At 59.0% G+C, this 25883-nt stretch overlaps 1 protein-coding gene across 3 annotated transcripts; it reads left to right on the top strand.

The window, feature by feature from the left end:
• Window positions 1-669: 669 nt before the first annotated feature.
• On the top strand, window positions 670-25451 carry TNKS1BP1 (tankyrase 1 binding protein 1). Of its 3 annotated transcripts, none has more exons than XM_013048502.2 (13): window positions 670-811; window positions 3787-3895; window positions 4922-5555; window positions 6978-7047; window positions 11247-12740; window positions 13881-13961; window positions 14617-16748; window positions 22346-22712; window positions 22935-23085; window positions 23198-23334; window positions 24109-24266; window positions 24424-24496; window positions 24985-25451. In XM_013048502.2, exons 2-12 carry the CDS (start codon window positions 3802-3804, stop codon window positions 24482-24484), a joined length of 5379 nt encoding a protein of 1792 aa, XP_012903956.2. In that variant the 5' UTR covers window positions 670-811; window positions 3787-3801; the 3' UTR covers window positions 24485-24496; window positions 24985-25451. The 3 variants fall into 3 exon arrangements, with proteins under 3 accessions (XP_012903956.2, XP_012903958.2, XP_012903957.2); XM_013048503.2 differs by lacking the exon at window positions 670-811 and adding an exon at window positions 3321-3463; XM_013048504.2 differs by lacking the exon at window positions 13881-13961.
• Window positions 25452-25883: the final 432 nt, after the last annotated feature.

The following is a 25883-nucleotide window of genomic DNA, read 5'->3' as shown; positions in this document are numbered from 1 at the left end:
CGCTTCTGGCCCAGCCCTTAATCACCTGTGAGTCAAGGGTCTGCACGAATTGAGATAATGGAATCAGGATTGACCAGCCTCCTTGCGGCGCGGGGCAATGGAAACCCGAGCCCGGGGGGGGAGGGGTGCAGGAAAGGTGTGGAGTGTGGACGAAGCTTTTGTTGTGGGGGATTGGGAGGAATTTACGTCCAGGAAGGGGACATAACAAATAAGTGAGGACCAGCTAGCGAAGCAGAGCTTCCAGGCGCCCTCACGGTGGCTCCACGTCGGAACTCAGACACGTGGAGCGGCCACGTCGCGTGCGTTCTCAGGTGTTTGCCACAGGAAGCCTTCCAGTCCGCCCACGGTGACCTTCTTTCTCGCCGTGACTCTATGGTGCTGCAATCAGTGCCGGCCGCCGAGCCCGAGCGGGCTGGCCTCAGGCAGCCTCTCTAGGCAGTCGTCTCGGTGGCCATCTTGCCCGAGCGTAAGGAGCCGCGGAGTTGCGTCAGTTTCGCCTGGGTCCGAGGCCGGGACAGGCCCTTATTTGCAAGACTCATAAATAATTGAGTACCGGGGCTGCGCCTATTTGCATACGACTCAGCTTCTTCTGCCTGGACTTCCCACTCCCGTTTTCCACCGGCTCATGGATATTCATAAGGAGCTCTGGGGGCGTGGTCATGGGCGGAGTCATGGGCGGGGCCCCGCCGGGACTCGCAGTGGCTTGGTCCCGCGGTGACGGCGGCGGCGGCAGCGGCTGTAGCGGCAGCGGCGGGGACTGGCGTCGGGGCGCAGAGCCCGAGCCCAGCGGAGCCGGATCCCGGGGGAGCGCGTGAGTGCACGGGGGCGGACAGGAGGGCGAAGGAGGGGGCGGGGTCCGGGATGGGGGCGGGGGAGAGGCATGGAAGGAGTGGGAGCTATCCTGCCCGGACCTCGGGTTGAGGTGGAGGTGGGGGTCACCAGGAAAGTTTGCAGGGGCCGGGGGCGCGGAGGGAGCTGGGGTCGCGGGGGAGCTGGCGCGTGTGCGCGGGGGCGGAGGGTGCACGGTCTGGAGCTCGTGCTGGCCGAGCTAGAAGAAAGGGGGGAGGGGGCGAGGGCTTGAGGCGGGGCCGGGGGCGGGCGGAGCTGCTGGAGGGACCCCCGCCTCCCCCTCCCCGGGCCCGCGCTTGCCCCCTCCCCCGGGTCCCTCGGCACGCCCCCAACCACCCCAGTCCGCCCCCACCGGGTCCGCGTCCCCAGTCTCTCGTCGGCTCGCCGGCTGCTTCACAGCCACCGCACAGGTCCTCCGCTTCTGCCGCCGCCGCCCCCTCCTCCTCCTCTTCCACCCTTTTCTCCTCCTCCTCTTCGGCTGCCGGCGTCCCCTCTGTGTCCAGAGCGCCCCACTGGGCCCCTCCAGACGGCCCCTAGCCTCGGGCTGTTCCGTCTTCCCGTTGGCTCTCCCTCCTCTAGCAGTTTACGTGCTGCCCCCGCCGACCTCTCTGGCCCCGAAACGGCCGGAGATCTAAGGGTCCATAGGGGCGACTCCGTTTGCGCCGATGGCGCTCAGAGCCCCTGCCCCCCGCCCCCCACCCCTGCTTGCTGCTGCCCAGCCTCTCCCCAGCTCCTCTGGCGGCCTTTGCTCCCGGGGGGTCAGCTAGTCTCCCCCTGACTGTTCGGGGTCAGGAGTGCTCAGTGCTGCTGCGATTTTACAGCTTTTGGCTACCGCCTTGGTCACCTGGGTTTCCCGGCTGGGGCTTCTGAGCTTCTGCAGCCCCTCTCACCTGGAGAAACTGAGCCCCCCACTTCATTGCCGCAGCCCCTCATACTGCAGAGGTGCCCAGCAGGCCTCCAGGTGAAAGGGTTTTCCGGTTCTGGACCAATTTGTCCCCATTTCTAACCACCCACACCATGTCCCTTGAAATAATGTTCAAGGACAAGGAAACAATCTTGTGTTTTTTTAAATTTTTTTTTCCCCTGGCGTGTGCCCCTCCCCCATGCACGCTCGGACTGGCTCTGCACAGTTATCACCCACCCACAGCCAGCAGTGCTCCCTTGTAGTTGGCTGACCAAGGAATTGACGGTCCTGGGTTTCTCTTTATCCTCTTCCCGGTTTCTCCTGTCTGAGAAGCAAGCTGGGGCAGGGTCAAACGTGAGGGGTGGGTGGGTTTTCCAGGGCTGGGCCCCAGGGGACCTGTCTCAGGATTTGGCACAGTCTCCCCAGGCCAGCAGGAGTGGGTGCTGAGGAAGGCACACTCCCCTTGCAGGTGGAGAGGCTTGGGTTGTCCTTAGGGCTGTGTACATACCAGGTGATGGGAACCCTCCTCCTGGCTTTGGAATGAGAGGGGCAGGTCTCTGGAGCCTGGGGGTTGGGGGGGGTCTTGTGGGTGGGATGGAGCCAGAATGGGAACTGAGGAGGTGGTGGAGTATCTGAGGAGCAGGTGACCAGACTGGGGCCCGCAGGAGTGAAGGAATGGTGTGGAATGCTGGCAGCCTGTGGCCTGGGGAGAGGAGGAGGTAGGTAGTTCCCAAGGATCTTAGCTCATTGGTGACACTGAATGGAGTCATGCTAACACTGGCCAGCATTTGCTGGCTACTTTTTACGGGTTAGGCGCGTTGTGCTGTTTGTATGCACTGTCTCACAGAGGCCTCCCACTAGCCTCAGGGACACCGTTTCTCACGTAAGGAAACTGAGGCTTAGAGAAGTAAGCAGTGTGCCTAAGGTCACCAGCTGGAAAGTGGTAGGGCCACTCAGCATTTGAATCCTGGTGTATGAGACCACAGAGCCCCTGCTACATACAGATTTAGAGAAGGGGCACTGTCGGGTCCCTGCCATAGGGCTGTGTTGCTTGGTTTAAAATTTCTTTTTCTGTCCCCCTTCAAATCCCTCAGGCCAACCCTGAGCTGGCAAGTGATGCCCAGTATCCCCATTTTGTAGGCTGTGGCTATCCCACCCCGACTGCCTAGAAGGGGGAACCCCAGGGAGCTTCCCCCCCAAGCCACCCCACCCCCCGGATGTTCTCAAGTCCTGTCCCATTCTCCCGGCCCAGGCCTGGGCCGGCTCCTCCTTCCTCTTGGCGAGGCTCTGGAAATCCAGTGGGAGGCCATTGCTATGGCAACAGGACTAGGCCCTGGCTTTACCTCATCAAATTCCAAGCTGAAGCCAAAGCGATTGAGAAATTAAGGGAAAAAAAAATGTATTCCAGATGTTTACTTTTTATTCCTTATTTTTCCGTGTTTGGATGAGACAGCTTGGAGGGAAGGCGGAGTGGGGCAGGGATGTGGAAGGAGGAGGGAAAGAGGGGGAGAGGGAACCACTCCCAGCTGCAGGAGGGGGGAGGAGGGTGAGCGGGGAATGGGGAGGCAGGCGGTGGGGCGGAGCCCCAGGTTGGGGAGGAGCGGGTTTTTCCCGTCTCCCATGAGGTGATTCACGGAGAGACCTCAGACTTCATGGCCCTCTTGCTCTGCCCCTGAGTAGATACCTCAGGCAGGGCTGCCGGCTCCTTGGGTAAGTGGGGTGTCTTAGCTTGCCAGAGGGAGCCGCAGGCCGGTCCCTGGAGCTCCAGGACTTTGGGGTTGGGAGCCTGGAGTTTAGAGAGGAGTCTGGGAAGAGTGGAGGATACAGCTGCTGGGGACCTCCCTTGACCTTCCCCAACCCCCTCTGAAGTTCCCGCTTCCTGTCCCACACTCTGTCTCTGCTAGAAGTCAGAGACTTCTCTCAGCTAAGCCGACTGCCAGTGCCCAGCCCCTTTGCCTTCTCAATCTCTCTCTCTCCTCCTGGGTCTCCAGCCACCCTGCTCACAACCTCTCTGCTCCCCAATTCTCATGCAGGTTCTGCCGCATGTGATGAAAGTGTCCGCTCTCAGGGAAGGCACAGCCATGGCTTCCCCACTGGCCCGGGAGATGGAGGAGGAGCTGGTATCTGCTGGCTCGGAGCCAGGTGCCTATGGGTGCAGGGTGGAGCGGGGTGGCTGGGCGGAGTGTGGGAGGGGCAGCAGCTGAACCCCAGCTCTGTCTTGGAGGGGGTGGGGGAGTGAGGGCAGGAGGCATGCTGAGGATATGCAGGATGAGTTATGAAGGTTGTCCGCTCCTCATGAGACCTTTCGGAAGTGTTTGCGATCCTAGGTCCCCAGCAGAGGAGAGCAGACTGACCTTTGAGGTCAGGTGGGTTAAACCATGTATTTAGCGGGGGAGGACAGTGAGGTCTTGGGGAGAAATGGCCTGCATCTAGGGGAGGGTTTGAACCCAGGCTTCCTGGCTCTGTCTAGACTCCTTGGGCTGAACCCAATGAGTGTGATACAGGATTCTATGAGAAAGGCCGTGGACATGAGTAATTCCACGTCTTTTACTTGGCATTGAAATGCCTTATGTAGAAGGTAGGTCTCTGGTCTTGTTTTTTTTCCTGTAGCAGATTTACTTCTGTTTGGCTTAGGTCAATAGTAAGTTTGCATTCCTGATCACACACCAGATGACAGCAGGGAGGTGGCCTGGGTGTGCACTCTGGTGAGGGGGGTGGTGGGGAGACAGAGTGGGGAAGCTGAGTGTCGTTTACTATGGGTGGTGGCAGAGTAGAGTATCTGTCAGAGGAGAGCACTGGACTGGGGACATGGCGGCCTGGCTGCTTGATGTGGGCAGGCTGGCATCTGTTTATTGGCTCTTGTTCATTCATTTGTTTATTTGAGAACACGTGCGAGGGTGCAAAATGGGGTACAAGGAGAAAAAACATGCCAGCTGGGCCCTTAGGTAGCTGTAGCTTGTAAGGGAATTGACTAACATTTTTGAAATTTGGAGTCGGGAGTAAATGCTTCTGAGATGTGTATGGAAAATCAGGGAAGGCTTCCTGGAGTAGGTGACATTTGACTTACACCTAGAAGGTTGTGAACTTTCTGAGTTCTTAGGGTGGGAGATGAAGTTCTGCTTCCTGGTTCTTCTAACAGCTCCCCAACCAACCCTTTCCTTTTGGTAGGTGATCCTCGGGCTAAACCTCCTGTCAAGCCCAAACCCCGGGCCCTGCCTGCTAAGCCAGCCCTGCCTGCCAAGCCTAGCCTGCTGGTGCCTGTTGGGCCTCGGCCTCCCCGGGGTCCGCTGGCTGAGCTGCCATCTGCCCGGAAGATGAACATGCTGGCAGGACCCCAGCCCTATGGTGGCAGCAAGCGTCCCCTTCCCTTTGCACCAAGGCCTACAACCGAGGCCTCCACTGGAGGAGAAGCCACTCGGGAGACTGGAAAAGAGGAGGCTGCGAAAGAAGAGGTGCCCCCTTTGACACCCCCAGCCCGATGTGCTGCCCCAGGAGGTGTGCGGAAGGCCCCTGCCCCCTTCCGTCCAGCCTCGGAGCGCTTTGCAGCCGCCACAGTGGAAGAGATCCTGGCCAAGATGGAACAGCCTAGGAAGGAGGTCCCTGCCAGTCCTGATCGCCTTTGGGGCTCCCGCCTCACCTTTAACCATGATGGCAGCTCGAGATACGGCTCCAGGACCTATAGTGTGGCCACAGGTCCCAGGGAGGGGACCGTGGGGACCCTCTCCAGGGGATGGTCCCAGGAGGGGCCAGCAAAGTCTCCCAGCGAGTGCCAGGAAGAGCACCACAAGACCCCTGAGGAGAGGTAAGGGGTGGGAGGCAGCCTGGAGGGACACGAGGGACACGTGGGTAGCCTTATCTGGGGCTGTGACCTTCACGTGTAGGTTAGGTTAGTGTTCTATGAGCACAGACGGGAACCTGGTCTCAGTCACAAAACATTCCCCCTGTAGATGGCCTCATCGTTAAAGATGTTCCTTTTATGACTTTAATGCTTTTTACAGAGTGGATGAATGTTCACGGCGGAGTTCAAGTGTAGTACAGGGCAGTTTATTTTGGGTCTTTTTATACTGAGAGTTGAACTTTGCCTCATTTCATCGACAGCCACGCTAGTTAGCAAAGAGAACATTAGACCTGTTTTAGAGATGTGGAAACTGAGTCTCTAAAGTGACTTTTCAGGGTTCCTCAGCACGTACAAGACAGAACTGGATTTGAATTTAGGTCTCTTTGAGACCACAGCGTGTTGTCTTAAGTGTGGCTCCCGCCGTGGGTGGAATGGCATGCAGGTGCTGGTGTGTGTGTTGGGGGGGAAGCGGGGGCCAGTCTGCTCGTGAGCAGGAGTCTGACGGAACAGATAAGACGTGAGCACACCGTGATGCCTGGCCAGCGAGCGGCAAGGCGCAGAGGTCACGGCCGGGTTATAGACTGTTGTGTAGGCTTCCCTTCTCTGGAGTTGGTGCCAGTGTAAAGGGAAGGCTGGCCGGGAGGTGCCCCTTGGGGTGGTGGGCACTGGGCATTGGAGGAAGAGGCTCCCCTCCACCTCTTGCTGCTCTGAAGGGCAGGGCTGCTGTGTTGTGGGCTGAGCCCCAAGCTGAAGGCCTCTGGCCCTGCCCTGCCCTCCAGCCTTCTCTCACCAGAGCCTGCCTGGACGGTCGGGGCCCCAATTCCCCCTTCTTTGTTCCAGGCTTCTGGGAGGTCACACCCCTGTCCCCGGTCTGCTCTCTGGCTTTCTCCCCTTCCTTGCTTTAAGCAGAACTTAAGAGGAACAACTTCAGCTTTGGAAAATCACCCCCCCCCCCCCCCTCCTCCCCCTGCAATCCTTCAAGAAGTATTGGCAGGGTGGCTGGGACCAGCTGCACTCTCCCTGGCTGGAGGAGGGCGTTAACCCCTTAGGGGCTAGGGGCAGGAGGAGTTATCTTTCGGGAACCAGTGAGGGTTCTGGGTATGCAGGGTGCTTCTCCTGAAGGAGCGGGTTGTGGGGGTCATTTAACCCTTGACGTGCGGGAAGGGAATGGGGACTGTCTCTCTGGGCACTTTCTCTGGGGAAACTGCACAGCATTTCAGTCTTCAATGATTGCAGGTAGGGCTCACTAATAAACGGCCTGGGGCAGGGGGCTAACTTTGGGTGGTGGTAAAGTCATTTACGCAGATTCTCGATCCACGCTCCCCTTGTCCTCAGTGAGGGGCTGCTCCATTCTGTGCCTTCATTTCCTGTCTTGTTCCCTCACAGGAATGCCCCTTTGGACGTGGCCTTCAACGGTGACGTAGTTCAGCCAGCCAGCTCGGACCCACCTGCTGATGTGAGTTAGCCTCCTGTTACCAATCAGAATCTTAGTATTGTTTTGTGTTTTTTAAAGATTTTATTTATTTATCTGACGGAGAGAGACAGCTAGAAAGGGAATACAAGTAGGGGGAGGAGAGCGAGAGGGAGAAGCAGGCTCTCAGGGGGCTGATGCAGGATTCGATCCCAGGACCCTGGAATCCTGACCTGAGCTGAAGGCAGAGGCTTGATGACTGAGCCACCCAGGTGCCCCAGAATCCTAGTATTTTAGAGCTAGAAGCGTCACCTGAGATCATTTGTGTAAGCTCATTGTAGTTTAGATGGGGACACTGAGGCCTATGGAGGAGGTGGCTTGCCCCAGGTCTGGCCCCGGGACTCCGATTTCTTGACTCCCAGGCCAGCGTTCTCGATTACTGCAGTGGTTAAGTATGGTTCAGGCCGTAAGACAGGTTGTTACGAACAGTTACAGTATCCATAAGTAATGAGCTGTCTACCCGGATGTGTCGTGTCGCGGGATCGGTGACTTAGTTGTTGTGATGACTCCGGCTAGTGGGCGCTCCTGGTCCCGTGTGAGGTGTGCCAATGCCACAGCTCACCAAGGTTAGGTGCCTGTGGGCTGAAGCAGCCTCTGAGGTCCCTGATTCCACTGTTCTCCCTGGCTGGGCTGCCTTCTTGGGGTTTAGAAGAGGGGGGTTTCTTGTTTCATCCCCACTGTTCCCCACAGCGTGCTGAGAGGGTGGTTGGGTTCACCCTACTTTACTTTTTTTTTTTTTCTTTAAAAGATTTGATTTGTTTATTTGAGAGAGAGGAGGAGGGAGAGAGCAAGCATGAGAAGGGCAGAGGGTGAGAGAGAAATAGACTGACTCTTCGCTGAACAGGGAGCCAGATGCAGGGCTTGATCCCTGGACCCCAGGGTCATGACCTGAGGCAAAGGCAGATGCTTAACTGACTGAGCCACCCAGATGCCCCGCAGCCTGGTTTCCTAAGTAACTGATATCTCTTCTTGCTCACAGAGCCCTTGCTTGTCAAAGGCTGTTTCGTCTCCCCCACAATGGAAACCTGACCACATTCTCTTGTCCATCCAACAAATGTTTGCTGAGCACCTGCCGTGAGCTGGGTGCCCGGCACATAGCAGAGAACAAGGATCACACTGTCCTGCTCTCAGGGAGCTCACCTTGTAGTGCAGGGAAGCAGACACGAGCACAGGCCTCCCTGGGAACCTGCAGATGTTGTGTGTCAGACAAGTGTGGGAGACCTGTAGAGGCAGAGAGCTCTGGGCTGAGGGTAACCGGGGAGGCCTTGCCGCGAAGGTAAGGGAGTGAGCTGCCTGGGTGCTTGGGCAGAGGGAACTGCAGGTTCAAGGGACTTGGCACCTTCCTGGCTGGGAAGCCAGGACGCCTGGATCATAGTCAGAGAGGAAGCGGTGGTGTGCTAGCGAGGTGCGACAGGTGATAGGTTAGATGGATTGGAACCTCACAAGACACTGGAAGGGCGTGGGCTCTGGGGAGAGGAAGAAGCCATTGAGGGCTGTGGAGGAGAGCAGTGACGTGCTGCTGGCTTGGTTGTAAAGAGTCGCGTTGGTAGTAGGGAGTTAAGAGCAACAGCAAGGGCCAGTTGGGGCATAATCCAGGTGGGAGATGATGTGGCTGGACCCTGGGGGCCGACTCTGGTGGGGTTGGGAGGTGTGATGTGGACGGGGTTTCAGGTGGCTTGCTAGGAGAGCGAGCTGGCATGGGGTCCCAGATGACGGCAGGGCATTTGCCCTGTGCAGTGGAAGGGTCAGGTTACCATTCCCTGAGACGGGGACTGGGAAGGGTGAAGCAGGATGGGGGGACATGAGGAGTTTGCTTCTGGATTTGCTGATTTGAGATCCCTCTTAGACATCCAAATGGAAATGTGGAGGCGGGGACAGCTGAGTAGTTGTTGGCATACCGGTGGCAGTTAAGATGCCTAAGGTCACCAGGAAGGTTAAGGTCACCAGGGGCGCAGGAGAGGTAGAGAGGGCAGAGGGCCCTGGCCCCTGGCGTAGCAAGGGAGACCTGGAGGGGATCGGGGATGGTGGAGCCCTAGAGGTTACACGGAGCCAGCACCCAGCTTTGGGGCTGGACAAGGGTGTGATCCACTTTTGGATGCTGCTGCCAGGTCAAGGCAGGTGAGCCCCAGGAATGGGATTTAGCTACAGGGAGGTCACTGGTGACCTTGACAAGAGCGTGAGCTGGCATGGTGAAGGGAAAAGGCTGTTGGGAGTGGGTTCCAGAGAGAATGGGAGAGAGGAGCTCTCTGGATAGATTAATGAATGTAGGCAGCACATTCAGGAAACTGGGTGGTAGCTTCACAGAGAGGTCAAGTCAAGACTGTTTTTGTTTTTTAAGACAGAAGAAATGAGAGCGGCTTGTGTGCTGATGGAAATGAGTCGGTAGAGAAGGAAAGATCTGTGACGCAGGAGGGAGAGCTCTGAACAGGGACAGCTCACGAGCATAGATGGGGACGAAAGTGCTTGTGCTCACGTGCAGGCGGTGAGGTGTGGGGGCTGCCAGCTGAGGGGGGACGGCAGAAGCATTGCTTGGGAGTGTGGGCAGGGAAGGGGAAGTGTTGGGGGACCGCTGGGCATTCGAGACCCATCTGAGGTCCTGGAGGTTCGAGTGAGGGTCAGGCTGTGGTGAGACCCAGCCTTCTGCTTGCTCAGCCTTCTCCAGGCCCGTCCAGCCCCAGGTGTGGCTGCAGGGCAGGGAGGTGGAGATCTCGGATGGCTGGGTCACAAAGTCAAGAAGAGATCTAGGAACAGAGAGCCCAGATGCTGAAGGGTTGCCTGGGTGGCCATTCAAGCCACTCGGGATTATGATGGGTGGCTAGTGCGGGGGAGGGGGGCTGTGATCTGGGACTGAGGGCTCTGCAAGAGGCACTGCGCGGGGGAGTGTGGGTGGTAGGGTTTAGGAGCACGCGGTTCAACACTGGAGGTGTTTTTTTTGTTGTCTTGTTTTACTTTAAGATTTATTTATTTTAGAGAAGGGAGAGAGCATGGCGGGGAGGGGCAGAAGGAGAGGGAGAGAGAGAACCCCAAGCGGACTCCCCACTGAACGCAGAGCCCTGTGCCGGGCTCAGTCCCAGGACCCTGAGATCGTGACCTGAGCCGATATCAACAGTCGGACACTCAATCTGCTGAGCCACCAGATAGATGTCCCCCGATCCAGAGTTTTGTAGAGAGGAGAGGCGGGAGGGACTGGAAGGGGCCTTGAGAAGAAAGCAGGACCTTCCCCTGCCCAGGCAGAGTCAGGGATGTGAGAGGAAACAGTGCATTGGAGAGTGTGGAAGGAGAAGTGTGAGCCCCAGGGAGGGCCAAGGTCAAAAGCAGCACAGCTTCCTTCCTTGTCTAGGGACAGGCCAGGTGGAGTGCTAGGATGCAGGAATGCCAGGTGCTTGGGGCTCCCTCTGCCTCTTCCTCCTCTTCCGACCTCTGTCCTGTAGCTTCTGTTATTTCTGTAAGTTTTATCCCAAGAGGCCATGTGTACAGATCTTATTTAATTCTGACCTAATTCTTTGAGATGGATGTTGTAGCCCCAACGTACAGAGGGGCAGAGCTGAGGCTCTGAGATCCCAGTGACCACCGTGGGCAGGGCGTACGGCTTAGGAGATGCAGTGCCCGCGACTCCAAGGCCTGTGCTTTCATGTCCCTTGGTGCCTTTTCCTGAATCCCGAGTGAAGGCCTGCCTGCCCCCTGGGGTAGTGGATACTTCTGGGACCTGTGGACACGCCTCCCTGTAGCTGCTCCCCCTGCTGGTGGTCTAGCCTTGCCCTGGGCTGGCAGACCTGCTCGAGCAAACCCCCGCCCGCCCAGATGGCAGATTCCCCATTTTCCCTCTCCCTTTGTCAGGCCAGGGGACCACAGACCTTGGACCCGTGGACCACAGACCTTTGATCCTGAGATGAGCTCTGGGGTGGGTTGGGAGGAAAGATAGGAACCACTTGGAATATGGTAGGAGTGAGGCTATGCATGTTTTCTGGCGAGAGGGCCTGGGGTGGGTTTGTGAATCTTAGAAGCACAAGATACTGTAAATCATTTTTGGCATCTTGCCTAGCTGTCCTGAGAAGCCCGCCTTCCTTCTCTGGTCTGTGGAGTGAGAGTGCGAGAAAGCAGCTGACCTGGGGTCTTTGTGGGGCTGGCAGGGGCCTCCTCCCCAGCTGGGCAGTGAGTAATGGCTCTTGACCTTTCTCTTGCAGATCTTCAAGTCCTGGGATCCCTCGAGTCCAGGTCCTGCCTCAGAGAAAGGAGGTTCCACCAGCTCAGGCCTCCCCGCTGAAGTCTCAGGCCTAGCCCCTGGGTCTCCCCGACCTCGCTCACCTGATGAGGGGTCTCCCCGACCTCACTCACCCAAGGAGGGGTCTCCCCAACTTCACTCACCCAAGGAGGGGTCTCCCCGACTTCACTCACCCCAGGAGGGGTCTCCCCAACTTCACTCACCCCAGGAGGGGTCTCCCCAACTTCACTCACCTGATGAGAGCTTGCCCTGCCACTCTCAGCTTCTAGAAGCCCAGAGACCTGTGGTTTCTGGGCCCTCCCCCTGCCTCCCTGTGACCCCAGCATCCCCAACTGTAACCCTGTCCGATGAGGGTCAGAGCTCCTGCTGCCCCCCAAGCTCAGGGCTCCCTGTAGTGAAAGCCCCAGAGGCCCCCACACCTGGCAGTCCAGCCTTTGAGAAGGTCTCGGGCCCGGAGCAGCCCCCAGCTACCTCTGCCCAGCCCCTGATGGAGGGGGGTGAGTTGCTAGATCTTCCTCGGACGTTTCCATCTGGGGATGTGGTGGCCCAGGGTGACCTAGACCGTCCCATCGGCCTGGCCCAGCGCCGATTTTCTGAAGGCGTGCTCCGACCTCCCGGCCAAGATCAGGAGAAGCTGGGGGGCTCACTGGCTGCCCTGCCCCAATCCCAGGGGAGCCAGTCTGCCCTGGATCGTCCCTTTGGGAGTGGGACAGAGTCCAACTGGAGCTTGTCACAGTCCTTTGAATGGACCTTCCCTACGCGGCCTTCAGGGCTAGGGGTGTGGCGTCTGGACTCCCCACCTCCCTCCCCCATCACTGAAGCCACTGAGGCCGCCGAGGCTGCCGAGGCTGGTGACTGGGCTACATCCAGCAGAGAGGAAGGGGTGTCCCAGCAGGGGCGAGGGTCCCAGTCAGCTCCAGAGGGGCCAGGAAGGCCTGGTTCCTGGGTGCAGGTGGATGATCCGGGCATCTCCCCAACCCAGAAGGCGGATGGGGAGAGTCAGCCACAGTCCCCAGTTCCCCTCAAGCCCTTGCCAACACCAGGGGGCACACCTGGAGTGGCCTTGTTGCAGGCAGAGGAAAGGTATGAGGAGCGGGAGCCCCTGGCTGGACAGGAGTCCGTGCTCCCTCTGGCCACCAGGGGGGCCGCTCTGCCCGTCCTGGAGCCGGCCCTGGGGCAACAGCAGCCAGCACCCCCCGACCAGCCCTGTGTCCTCTTTGTTGACACCCCGGACCCCCAGCAGGCATTGCCTGCTGAGGAGGAGGCCATGACCTTGGTCCAGGCTGAAGCCACCCAATCTAGGACAGAAGGTCGAGACCCCTGTAGTGTGTCCCCCGAGCCTGCAGGCCCTGACAGCAGCTCCCGCTGGCTGGATGAGCTCCTGGCCTCGCCCCCACCTAGTGCGGGCAGCGCAAGGCGGGGAGCTGGATCTGAGACCCCGGCAACCTGCTCCGAGGTGAGGACGGGGGCACAGGGAGGGCGGGGGGCCTTGGGGTGGAAGCCAGGGCTTGGGTGGGCTTTCTTCCAGTGTGTGGATTTTGTGAGTCAAGAGCTGGGATATGACCATGAGGCAGGCCCCTAGGGCTGTGTCCCTCCCAGCCTCACTGGCGGAGCCTGGGGGACCAGAGGCTGTGGGCCCGTGGGAGCTGTCCTGCTAACGTGCCTTAACCTCTGAGCTTCAGAGACCTTTTATGATAAGAGCATTTGCTTTTTAGGATTGGACCACAGGTAGAACAAGATGTGGAAAGCGCCCAGTGCTTGACCCACACTGAGTGTTCAGTCTGGCTTTACTGATGGGACTGTGGAAGGCAACCTAGCACAGACCTTTAGTGCGCGGGCTCTGGAACCAGACTGTCTGGGTTCCCTGCTCTTTGCCTACATGTGACCTTGAATGAGTTACTTTTCTGTGCTTTGGCTTCTGTGTCCGTAAAATGGGGGTGATGACGATGAACTCTCCCTCACGTGGCAAAGACTAGAGAAGCCGTAAACACTAAGAACGGCGCAGAGTTCGTCATGAGTGTCTAGGAAGTGTTGGCTTTAAGAATGCCCCTATCCTTGAGCTCAAGACTGGCCTAATAGGCAGGAAGCGCAGGCCCAGAGGAGGCGGAACCTCGTGCGGGATTACCCAGTGAGTTGGTGGCTGGGCGGCGGTTAGAGGGCCAGTTCTCTGGCCACTGCCCTTTCCCCTGCCAGGCTGCTGTGAATTCAAGGGCTAGGGTCCAGGTAGTTTTTTGAAATGTCTTTTTCAAGGCCAGCCAGGGCCAGTAGGGGCGGGGCTGGAAGCAGGGCGGAGCCAGGCTGCCTCTAGGGGTAGGGGCGGAGAGGTGGAGGAGGAGCAGGAAGGAGTTAAGACCCGGCTGGCTCCTGGGAGGTGTGTCCGTCCCGGGCTCTGGGTGACTCAACTAGCTTTTGGGCGGGGCTGCCAGAGCGGCAGCTGCCGTGGAGGGAGCGGGGCCCGCGCCCGCGGGAGCCAGAGTCGTTGGACAGGTCCGGGCGAGGGGAGCGGCCCAGCCCTGTCCCTGCACCCAGCCGCACCCAGCAGCCCGGGGCCATGGCCGGGATTGGGGAGCGGGAGCCCAGCATGTCTGTGTTGCAGAGGCTGTTAGCCAATGCGGCGCTGAGGGATGAGGCTGGCCGGCTCCGTGGTCCGGAGCCCAGGGCTCCCCCACCTGAAGGAGTGAGTCGGGGTAGGGGGTGCGGGGGCGTGCAGGGAGCCCTGGGCTGGCTCTTCTCCCATGGCAGAGGCTGTCCCCTCCTGTCTTCTCCAGGGATGAGGCGAAGGTTAGGAGGTCTTTCTGGGAAGGGCTAGGCAGAAGGGCGCTTTTCATAGGGAGGAAGGGGTGAGTAGGGCCAGGGGCGGAGTCAGACTGTTCCTTGGAAAGGAGGTTGTGGAGGGCCTTTGAGTCTTGATTGCTTCTAATAGAAAGCAGACGCCTTTCACAGCCCTGTGAAGACCACTCTAAGCTGCCTTTCTCTTGGCAGTTAGCTGAGTGTTGCCCAAGGGCTGTAAACATGACCATGGGATCATTGATTGTTCTTATTGGGTGCCCCTTTCAAGCCTGGCACTATGCGGAGGTTTGATTTAAACCATCTTGTTTAATTCTCCCAAACCACTCCATGCAGTAGGAATTCTTCCCATTCAAGGGTGAGGACCCTGAGGCCCAGAGTGGTGAAGTGTTTTGCCCAAGGTCACACAGCTGGGATCTAAACCCAGGCTTTCTGTTGCCAGAGTGGGGCTTTCAGACACTGGGCAGTGAGGAGTCTCATTCTGGACTCCCACTATGATGGACTCTAAGCATCGTTTTGTGTCTTTTTTTCCCCCTGATTCCTAGGGACTTCTTGGCTGGGCCCAGAAGGATCTGCAGAGTGAATTTGGGATTGCGGCAGACCCACCTCCGAGCAGTTTTAGTCCTTCCAGCTGGTCCCAGGACACTTCTCAGAACTACGGCCTTGGGAGTTCAAGCCCTCGAGGGGACCCAGGCCTTGGAGAGGGAGACTGGACTAGCAAGGGTGGGCAAGCAGCAGGGGAAGGGAGTGCCAGGGAGTGGGCCAACAGGTGTGGCCTTGGCCAGGAGGACGTTGAGGTTGCCAGCCAGGATGGGAGTGGAGTGTCTGCCCCGGGGGGCCTTTCCGTCCAGGACCGGGTGATCGGAACACCAGCCCAGCTTGGTACTCAGCAGAGTCAGGAGGCAGACGTTCAGGACTGGGAGTTCAGAAAGCGGGATTCCCAGGGCACTTACTCCAGCCGGGACGCGGAGCTCCAAGACCAGGAATTTGGGAAGAGAGACTCACTGGGTGCTTACAGCAGTCGGGATGGATGCCTTCAGGACTGGGAATTTGGGAAGAGAGACTCTCTGGGTGCTTATGGCAGCCAGGATGTAGATGAGCAGAGCCAGAAGTTGGGAAAGAAGGACCATGTCGGCAGGTACGGCAGCCAGGATGCAGACGGGCAGGACCACGTTGGCAGGTACAGCAGCCGGGATGCAGACGGGCAGGACCAGGAGTTTGGGAAGAGAAATTCTTCACTCGGCACCTTTAGCAGCCGGGGTGCAGAGCAGCCGGATCAGGATTTCGGGAAGAGCGCCTGGATGAGGGACTACAGCAGTGGCAGCGCCCAGGACCGAGGCTTCGGGATGAGAGCCCTGAGTGCCGGCTTCAGCCCCGAAGAAGCCCAGCAGCAGGACGAGGAGTTTGAGAAGAAGGTCCCGAGTGGCGGAGACGGTCCGGGCGAGAGCAGCAGGGAGGCAAGCCAGCCTGAAGAGAGAGAGTCAGGGAGCCTCTTTGGCCCCAGCACCTCCCAGTCCCAGGACGGGGCACGGGGACAGAGAGACCAGAGCAGCTGGCATGGTGGCGGTGCCGGCCAGGAGGCAGGGGGCCAGAGGCCGGCCGATGCCGGCCAGGAAGACAGGGAGGTGGGCCGGCGAGGCTGGGCAGACAACTTCAGCCGTGGCGTGGTCCCCCAGCCGGAGGCCACCTTCAGCCCGGGGCAGCGCGATTGGAGCGGCGACTTCTGCGTGGAGGCCTCTGAGAGAGGCCTCCAGTTCGGCATCCTCGGTGATGACCGGGCGGGCGGTGCTGTCCTCAGCCCTTCTGGCCAGATTGCAGGTGGCCCCTTTGTACCTCCGGAGAAGACCCCGGCCGGGCCTGTGGACTGGACCGACCAGCTGGGCCTCAGGAACTTGGAAGTGTCCAGCTGCGTGGCCTCTGGGGGCTCGAGTGAGGTCAGGGAGGAAGCTGTGGGACACATGGGCTGGTCAGACAAGCTGGGTCTGAGAGATGTGGACCTGGCTGGCCATTTGGAGTCTGGAGGGTCTGAGGAGCCCAGAGTGATTGGGGTCGGGGAGAAGAAGGACTGGACCTCCAGTGTCGGGGGGAGGGGCAGAGATCTGGCTGGTGTCGGGGAGGTAGGGAGCCCCAGCCAGGCCAGAGAGAGCGGCGTGGGACAGACCGACTGGTCGGGCGTGGAGGCTGAAGAGTTCCTTAAATCAAGGGAGCGTGGAGTGGGACAGGCAGACTGGACACCAGACCTCAGCCTGAGGAGCATGGCCCCGGGGGCAGGCTGTAGCCCCAGAGAGCTTGGGACAGGCCAGGTGGACTGGGGCAGCAGTCTGGGCCTAAGGAATTTGGAGGTGCCATGTGACCTAGAGTCTGGAGGTTCTCGGGACCCACGGGGATGTGGCGTGGGCCAGATGGACTGGACCCAGGACTTGGGTCTCCGGGACGTGGAGCTTTCGGGGGCCCCAAGTGAAGCCAGGGAGCATGGGGTAGGAGAGGTCAGCCAGTGCCCAGAGCCAGGGCTCAGGGACCACAGCACCTTGTCCCCGGGCCTGGAGGCCAGAGAGCTGGGGCCTGGAGGAATAAGTGGGCCAGAGACCCAGGGTGAAGGCCGCTCCACTCCTTCCCTGGAGACCTGTCCTGAAGATCCTGGGATGGAGACAGGAGAAGCCCCTGGCTTTGGAACCAGGTAAGGGAGCCCCATCCCTGGGGTGGGGGGTGGGGGGAGGTGTGGCAGCTCTCTGAAACAGTGCAGCCTTTTTCAGGAGGGAAGAAACTGCTTTCCCCCAAGGACTTGTAGGGCTTGGAAAATTAAGATGGTTTGGACTGTGGATTACTAATTGTATGTTTTTTAAGTGGAGTGTGATACACATACAGGTGGATTCTTGTTTTGAAGGTGGTGATGTTTGAGGTGTTGTTTGTTGCCCATGCTTTAGGCTTTCTTGGTCGCTGTGTATCACGACTGTGCTGGAAGGGTGTGGGTCCCATCTTCGGGGTCGATCACTGTGCACAGCATCTGTCCTGCAGGTCTCTTGGCCCAAAGCCGAGGGGTTTCCTGGGCCAGGAACATGGATGCTTTCACAGGCGTCGGCAGGAGGACTGGGCTCTGTCCACTTGGCCTGGGCCGCTCCAGGTTAGGAGTGGAGGACAGTGGCGCTGCTTGTTTCTTGCAGAGATTAGGAACTTAGTGCTTCTTGCCTGCCCTGTCTTCAGGCCCAGAAGAGCAACAGTTTAAAAACCTGAAGGTCATAGGGCTCCCCACCCCGTGATCTTGGCCTCCGTGCACAGAGTGACTGAAAGGGAACTTTCCAGAGGAACAGACTAGTGGTTTTATGAGCCAACCATGGCCTGTCTCAGGGATTTTTATGTTCTGGAACCAGCTGAGGTGATCTCACACCTGGAAAGGGGGCTAGAAAGACATTGTATCTGTTCTGTTAACATTTCCTGTTGGTTGAGATTTGGTGTTATTCTCCTGACTGGGTAGAAAGTTAAAACTTTCAGAAGAAGCTAGAGCGGGTGCCTGGGTGGCTCAGTGTGTTAAAGCCTCTGCCTTCAGCTCAGGTCATGATCTCAGGGTCCTGGGATTGAGCCCCACATCGGGGCGCTCTGCTCAGCAGGGAGCCTGCTTCCCCCACTCTCTCTCTGCCTGCCTTTCTGACTACTTGTGATCTCTGTTTGTCAAATAAATAAAATTAAAAAAAAGAAGAAAAAGAAGCAGCAGCAGCTAGAGCAGTTGAGGGAGAGGGGAAAGGGAGGCGTTGAGTGGGGGCCGTGTGGCGAGTGGAAGGAGCTGATGGTAGTGGCAGGGGGGTGGAAGGGACCCGGAAGGGTCTAGAGGGAATGGTGGGGGGTGTCAGCCAATGGGTTGGGAGAGGCTTTGGGCGAGGAGAAGGAGCGAGAGAGAGGAAGGCAGGCAGAGTGCAGGGACATGCCGAAGGCTGCGGGTTCACAGGATGGGGACCCCGGAGGCTCCTGGGATCTTGGACGAGTTCCTGGACGTCTCTGAGCCTCACTTTGTGACGTTAGCCTCAGGAAGCTTTCCCATTCCTAGCGCCCGGGACCCTGCTCTGCTGGGTCCACTGCTCTGCTGCCTCCCTTACCTCGTTGGCCTTCTCAGCTGCCCTGTGCTGTGGAAAGGGATTTTTACCATCTCCAGTCTGCACTTAGACAAGGGGTGTGACCTGCTTAAGGTCACAGAGCCTGCTTTCTGGCTGCAGCGTCCTAAACGCTGTCCGGTGTGGTCACAGTGCTCGAGAGTCTTAGACTGCCAAGGAGTGGGACCCCTTGGTCTGCCTTTTCCCTCTGCTTGGGTGGCCCTTGAGAACAAGAGAGCAGGAGTATCTTTCCCTTTGTTCAGGACCGGGGTGGGGGCTTCCAGGAGGCCGCTGGACCGGCTTGGGGAAGAGCAAGAAGTTTAGGAGTGGAGAAGGAGTCCTCAGCGCTCAGCCTACAGAGCTTGTCTCCAGCCTGCCTTTAAGACGCTCTTGGTTTCTGTGTGGTCAGTCTGGGGAAGGCTCCGGACTCTGGCCACGTAGGAGACCTCGAGTGTTTGTGCATGAGCACGTGCTGGCAGGTGAAAGCACAGGACTAAGGAAACCTGTTGACCTTTCTCTAGGGCAAGGTTTACCAGATTTATTTGACTAATATCCAAGGAGCTGGTGTTCTGGGCATCTGACTTAGGGAAATTCTACACCCTGGAAAATTGCTCTTGATAGGAAATTTTGGAGGTTCCCCTGGGGAGGTCCTTGAGGATAGCTCAGAGTAGTCTGGGTTTAGGTCCATCTGCCAGGTTTGGGTCCTGATTCAGCCACCACTTCTGTGACCTTGCGCAAGTTCCTTCTCTTTCTCAGGGACTCCTATTTCTTGTTTGTATCTCGGGAGTAATTTACTACCCCTACTCACAGGGTTAAGAGTTGCAGACACACATAAAGCATTAGAAACCTGCCTGGCATGTGGTGATCGCCCAAAAGAAAAAAAAATCCTTGCTACTTGTAATTGTATATGTTTGGCCAATTTGCATGGATCCGAGCTGTCCATAAAGTGAAGCCCATGGGGACATTTTGGTCACATCTCTGTAGGACAAAGGTATCCCTGATGGCAGGCGGTCCTTGGCTGGAATGCTGTCCAGCATAGTTGTGATAAGGACAGCATAGGGGTGGGTGGGTCCTGGGGAGAGCTCAGGCTCCTTCTTTGTGTCTAGGGCCACCTTTTCCTCGTGGGAGTTGCTCTCTTCGTTCACCCGAGAGCTCATGGACTGACCTCTCCTCTCTATGGCCTCCTGGTCATCTTCTACCCCCTCCTCTGGGCCCCCGTGATGTGGGGACCTCTCAGTCATTTTGGGGTCTTTGTGGAATTTCCACAGAGGTTGAGGCCAGCCCCCTTATTTCATGGGTGGGGAAACTGAGGCTCAGGGAGGCAGTGTGTCTTGCACAAGGTCCGCAGCTGGGGATTACAGGCTCCTTCATGTTCCCTCGGGTCCCAGCTTTGCTGTCATCTCTCCGGGCACATTTCCTGTGTCTCTTGGTCCAGGCCAGCTGCTGCCCCTTCAGGCACATCATTCCAGCCGTAGGCCTAAGCCTCCCTCATTTTGGGTCTTGGAGCCTTGAGTATCGGCAAGCTGATTGTGTGCACATCTGCTTCACACCCTTCCCCAGCTCTGTCCCTGGAATGGCAGTGGGATGGGGTGGGCTTGGCTCAAGTCCTGACCCTAAGGAGACCCTAAGTCCAGATGGGTGAGGGGTGTAGATGGTGCAAGACAGGGCAAGTCCCCAGGCCAGGAAACTGTGGTGGGGATGATGATGATGATGGTGATGATGATTTTTAAGGTTTTTATTTATTTACTTGACAGAGATCACAAGTAGGCAGAGAGAGCGGGGAGGCAGGCTCCCTGCCCAGCATAGAGCCCGATGCGGGGCTCAATCCCAGGACCCTGGGATCACGACCTGAGCTGAAGGCAGAGGCTTAACCCACTGAGCCACCTAGGCGTCCAATGACTATTTTTTTAAAAACAGATTAGAGCGAGGAAAAAAAAGATTGATTTATTTAGAGAAAGAGTGTGTGTGGGCACGAGTGGGGGAGGGGCAGAGGGAGAGAGAAAATCCTCAAGCACACTCCCTGCTGAGTGTGGAACTGGAAGTGGGGCTCCATCCTAGGACCCCCAAGATCCTGACCTGAGCCAAAATTAAGAGTCGGACTCCACTGACTGAGCCACCCAGGTGCCCCGATTATCCTGAAAACTTACAAAAAATGTAGCACGGTGCTAATGGGTGTGCTGGGCACACATTTCCAGCTTGTTGCCAACAGACTCAGTGAAGAATGAGTCTTTTATGGTCCCCATTTTGCCAGGGAAGTTGCTGAGGTTCGGAGTGGACAAGTACACGGAGCCCACATCTGTGCCCGTGGCCGCACCCAGCACAGGTTCCTGAGGGTGCAGCTCTCCTGCCTCCCTGCCGGGGAGGAGTTCAGCTTATAGGTGTTCTGGGAGCTCAGAGGCCGGCAAGCTCTCCCGAGCTGGGGTTGAGCCCCACCAGCAGGGGCGATGCACGCCACATTCCCCAGCGCCCTTCCCACCCTCCCCCCTTCATAGTGCGGCCCCCCCCCCCCCCCGGGGCCCACTGAGCTCATCGGTTGCCCTCTGCCCACGTGGCTGGGAGCCCAGCTTGCTCCGGGTGTGGATCTTTCCATCCACCCATCCGCCGTTTCACATCCCCTTAAACTCTGCAGGCCAGCCCTCGGCATTGTGTCTGTCCCACCCCAGGGAGAGGCCGTGGGCTGGGTGGGGGTGCCGCCCCTGCCCCCTCCCTCCGGTCTCCCTGATTTTAAGCTGCAGGGTGAGCTGGCGTTGGCCCCTGTCCAGGGCTGCTCCGTAAGGCTGCCTTGCTGCCACCTCCGCCTCCTCCCTCCCTCCCTACCCAGAGCGCTTTCATTTCCATCTGTCAGCAGCTTGTGGAAGGACAGACTGACACATGTTCTCTCCTGCCCTCCCCCCTTCCGCCCGCTACTGACTCACCTGCCCGACTCCCCTCCCCTTCCAGTCCCTTTGGCAACTCTCTCGAAGGCCTGGCTTCCGGGCCCTGGCCCTGCCAGCCTTTCCCACGCCCGCCCACCCGCTGCCCTGCGCGGCATCAGTGTGTGGCGGGGGGGGGGTGGGGGGTGGGGGTGGGGGGGCTCTGCTCTGCTGTGGGAGCAGGGTCCTACTGGGTCCGTGAGGGAGGTGTATGGTGAGTGTGTGCAGGGTGTGTCCCTACTTCAGGGTCGTGGCCCGCCAGCACACCAGCTCGCGCGGTGAGGCGTGCGACTAGTGTGTGTGCTGTGCCGTGTGTGTTCGTGTCGTGTTTGAGGGACCAGCGGGCAGGAGATGCACAGGCTCTGTTGAGGTGCATGGTGGCCCAGCCTCTCAGTGTGCAAACATTTGCTTAGTCTCGCTCCTCCTGGCCAGGCCCTGGATGCAGGTGCTGGGGGCACAAAGGCAGAAGGGGCCTGTCTTTGCCCTTGAGCTACTCACAGACAGGCTCTGAGGAAGGGGCTGGTCCAGGTGGGAGCGGGAGGGCATGCAGGGCTGCAGAGGGGAGTGGGCCAGAGGGGGGCGGGCCAGCTTCCGAAGAGGAACTGAGCTGCAGGGAGAGTGAGTGGAGGGGCAGTGTGGGAGCTTTCCAGGCGCAGGAACAGCTTGTCCACACACACGGCGGTCTGTGAAGGCCCGGCATGTTTGGGAGTCCCTGGCTCTTTCATGAGCCTGGGGCATGGGGAGGGCTGCTGTGGGGGCCGAAGGCCCAAGAGCTTGCGTGGCCAGATGGGCCAGTATCTGGCTCATCCCGGGGAGGGTGAGCACCCGGGGAAGGTGCCCCTAGAAGGGGACCATTGATGGCAGCCCCCAGCAGCCCCGTAACGGTGTAGCAGTGGTAACAGTTGCTGTCAGTGATGGGTACGCGCTGGGGGGCTGGACACTGGGCTTTGCGCTTTGGTTCCCATTCCATTTCCCAGCGACTCTAGAGTTAGAGGACCCCAAGGCTTTGGTAGGTGAAGGGACTCATCCAAAGCCTCAGTAAGTGGCGGACCTGGGATTTCAACCTGCCAGGCTGCCTACCTTGTTCCCTCCGTGCTGTGCTGTACTGGGCCCTGACTATGTCCTTCAGGAAGGAGTTTGGGAAAGCCTGGAAATGCGGGAGAGGGAAAGTGTGGGGAAAGCGGTGGGTGGAGGGGAGCACAGATATGGTGGAGTGGACTTTGCGGGAGAGAGATGGGGCTTCACGGGTGACCTTGTGCTCTGGTCGGTCTCTTTTGCAGTCGTGGCGGGTGCCCGGCCCGCTCCCCACCCTCTGGCTCCCAGGGCCTGCTGGAAGAGATGCTGGCTGCCAGCAGCTCCAGGGCAGCAGCCCGTAGGGAGTCAGCAGCCTCGGGCCTCAGGGGCCTGTTGGAAGAAGAAGGAGCCACAGCAGGTGCTGACCAAGGGGAGCCCCCGGAGCCTAGTGGGGACCCACTGCCTTCCTGGAGGCCGCAGCCGGATGGTGAAGCCAGCCAGACAGAAGAGGTGGATGGCACCTGGAGTCCTTCAGGGGTCGGGCAGGGCGAGCAGGGTCCGACACGGCCCCCTCGGCGGCCCCCCCAAGGCCCTCCTCCCCGCTCTCCGAGTCAGGACTTCTCCTTCATTGAGGTCAGTGCAGGGAGAGCCCAGGCCAGTCGTTGGGCTGTTGGGGCTCCTGTGGGTGATGTAGCGGGAGCCTCGGCCCTTGGCCCTGCCGTGTCCATCGGGGGGGCAGGAAGTAAGTCCTGTGAACAGGGCGTTCCAGGCCGCCCGCTGCTGTTGAGGGCTCCTGCGGGATGGGGCAGGGCCACAAGACGGCAATGGCGGTGATGTTGCTGTTGTCCCGAGCAGGACACCGAGATCCTTGACAGTGCCATGTACCGGAGCCGCGCCAACCTGGGGCGCAAGCGAGGACACCGGGCCCCGGCCATCCGGCCGGGGGGCACCCTGGGCCTGTCCGAGGCAGCAGACTCAGATGCACGCCTGTTCCAGGACTCTACGGGTAGGGCCCCTGTGCTGTTGGGTGATGTCCATGGTGCTGTCTGGGGGCCGTGCAGGGGGAGGGCTGGTGGGGCTTGCTTTCTGTGCTGAGCCTCCTCTCTGGGCCCTTGCAGAGCCACGAGCTACTCGGGTGCCGTCTTCAGACGAGGAGGTGGTGGAGGAGCCTCAGAACCGCCGGACGCGGATGTCCTTGGGCACCAAGGGGCTGAAAGTCAACCTCTTCCCTGGCCTGAGTCCATCAGCCCTAAAGGTAGCATCTGGTCCTTCAGCCAGCACATCAGCCGCCAGCCACCTTGCGTCCAGCATTTTTTCTGTCTGTCCCATTTCTCCACCCATCCCTCCATCGCGTGGGCCGCTCTTCCCATTCCTCCTGTCATTTTGCTCTCACTGAGGGGCCTGCTGGCCTGTGCTGTGTGCTTAGTGGGATGGAAGGAGTAACAAAGCCTTGTGTCTTAGAGCTTCATGTGGGGCGGAGGGCAGCCGGGGTTGGGGAAGCCATGTCTCTGATTAGCTGTGGTGGGGGCGGGGGAGGTGCTTAGGTATCACTGGGGAGGTACAGATAAGGGCCAGGCCTGTTGGCGGAGAAGGGGAGATTATTTCCTAATGGTCCTATGGCGTGGGAGGGGAGGGTATATTGGGGAAGGCCTCATGGAACTATTGGATCTTGGCTTTGAGGCATATGTAGGAGTTGGCTGTGGATGGCGGGGTGATGACAGGGAGGTGTTTCCGGCAGAGGGAACAGAGTGAACAGACACAGGGCTGGGAATTCACCACTGGCTTTGTCCAGCTTAGGTAGTCTTAATTCAGTGTAGCAGAATCAACCTGAGCACCTGCTCTGTGCCGAGTGTGGCTCAACTCTTGGAGGCTTATTTTCAAGTGACTTCCCATCCATCTGGGTAAAAGGACTCCAGAGGGGTCTCTGCTGGATTCTGGGGATGGTGTGCTCTTGGGAGAAGGCCTTGCCCTCTGGGAATCTTCCTGCTTGTTCCTCTGATGTCTCTCTGTGCTTGGGTTCGTCTCCCAGGCTAAGCTGCGCCCCCGGAACCGCTCGGCTGAGGAGGGGGAGCCTGCAGAGAGCAAGCCGAGCCAGAAGGAGCCCGCGGTGCAGCGTTCCAAGTCCTGCAAGGTCCCTGGGCTGGGGAAGCCCCTTGCATTACCTCCTAAGCCAGAGAAATCCTCAGGGTAGGTGACCTCGACTGGCCTCTGTGGGTGGGCCTCAGTTAACTGTGTGAAGTTGGCGCTTCTTCCGGTTGGAGGGCGGGTTTCCCTCCCCACCACTTCCCCACTTTGTTCACCTTTCCTGAGGTTTGCCTTGTGACCTTTGCTCTTTGTCATCTAGGTCAGAAGGATCATCACCCAACTGGCTACAAGCCCTGAAGCTGAAGAAGAAGAAGGTCTGAGAAGTCCTCGAGGTAAGAGCGGGTTCCTGGGCTCGGGCTCTGTTTGGGGCTCACGGGAGAGCAGGGCCTGACCTGGAAGGTTCAGGAGACCCCGTACCACCTTCTAGGCCTTTTCTGTCCCCCTTTCTCTCTGAGGCGGGCCAGTAGAGCTAAGCGCTAGGAACTGGTGGGTCCCTTGGCTCCCCTTAGGTTTTGTCCACAGAACAAGGTGTTGTCTGGGCTGGGATGGGCGAGGAGGAGGGGGGGCTTCCATCTTGCCTTCCTCCCTGGGCTCAAGGACGGTCCCCATGTGCTCTTGGCTCCATGGCTGGCCCGAGTGGGGTCAGCCAGTCCTTCTGGTCTGGGACCCCTTGAGGTACTAACCAGGCTCAAGGGCCCCATGCGGGACCCTCCTACCCCTCAGCTCAGCTGGGGGAGCCGGCCTGGGAAGCCGAAGCTGAGGCGGGTCCTCTGTGCGCCATGGTGTCCCCTCCTGACCTCTTCCCCGCCCCCCCCTGCAGGTCCTTCCCATCTGGCAGTCTCAGGCAGTGCCCATTCCTGTGGGGTCCCCGGCGAGGAGATGGCTGGAGCCCCACCAGGCCCCAGGCTGCAGCCTCTGTCCCCTTCCGCGTCTGAGGAGCGTCTGGGGAGGCACATTTATGCACTTTGTACCCCCCCCCTTCCCAACGTTCCCCCCGCCCCCACCCCCTTCCCTCCTGACCAGATTCAGGCATTCGTGGTTGAAGGTTTTGGTCCCTCCTGCCTCGCTCTCTTCCCACCTCCCTCTCTGCTTCCTCCTCCAGCCTCCCTCGGGTTTTCTTTTGATACCAATTTATAGCATTTTTTATAAAAGCCTTTGATTTTTGTAATGGGCGGAGCCCAGCCCCAGCCCCAGCCCCAGCCCAGGCCTCCCTCCGTCTTGCCAGGTGCCCCACAGAGACCAATTACATTTTGTCACTTGAAACAATAAAGTTTTTTGGGAATTGGTGCTGCCCAGGCTGTGGTGTGTGGTTCTGGCGCCCCGTCCCCCGTGCAAGGCCATCGGCGGGGGGAAGTGCTGGTGTCAGCGCTGGCCCAGCAGGAGCGCACTCTGACGCCGAACACTTGCCTCCTTTGCACCGGGGGCTGATTCAGACCAGCCCCAGATCCCACTAACTGAACACACAAAGGGTTATTTTCCATTCACGGTGTGGTCCGGGGCGGGTGGCTGGTGGGCACGCTCCATGCCTCGCAGTCCTCGGAACCCAGCTTCTTCCCTGCGGAGGCTCGGCTCTCTGCAAGGGCCTTGGAGTCCTCCGAGGACCCATGGGACACCCTTCCCACAGGGACCGCGGGACGGGAGACTCTTCCGTGGGCCAGGGTTCAACAGCCCCCGCCAACTGCAGGGGGGATGCATTGGGAAGCGCTGTTTAACTGTGTG

Source organism: Mustela putorius, unplaced genomic scaffold (assembly GCF_011764305.1).
Source record: "Mustela putorius furo isolate JIRA1106 unplaced genomic scaffold, ASM1176430v1.1 tig00000127_pilon_pilon_pilon, whole genome shotgun sequence".
Lineage (NCBI taxonomy): Eukaryota > Metazoa > Chordata > Mammalia > Carnivora > Mustelidae > Mustela > Mustela putorius.
The sequence above is the reverse complement of the archived record's forward strand: the minus strand, read 5'-3'. Positions and strand labels throughout refer to the sequence as shown.

Excerpts from the sequence above, each read along its gene's own strand:
- TNKS1BP1 (XM_013048502.2), top strand. The coding sequence starts at position 3,802 with ATGAAAGTGTCCGCTCTCAGGGAAGGCACAGCCATGGCTTCCCCACTG. Across the intron at positions 7,048-11,246 it reads GCTCGGACCCACCTGCTGAT|ATCTTCAAGTCCTGGGATCC; the intron begins GTGAGTTAGCCT and ends TTTCTCTTGCAG. Across the intron at positions 23,335-24,108 it reads TGAGTCCATCAGCCCTAAAG|GCTAAGCTGCGCCCCCGGAA; the intron begins GTAGCATCTGGT and ends TTCGTCTCCCAG.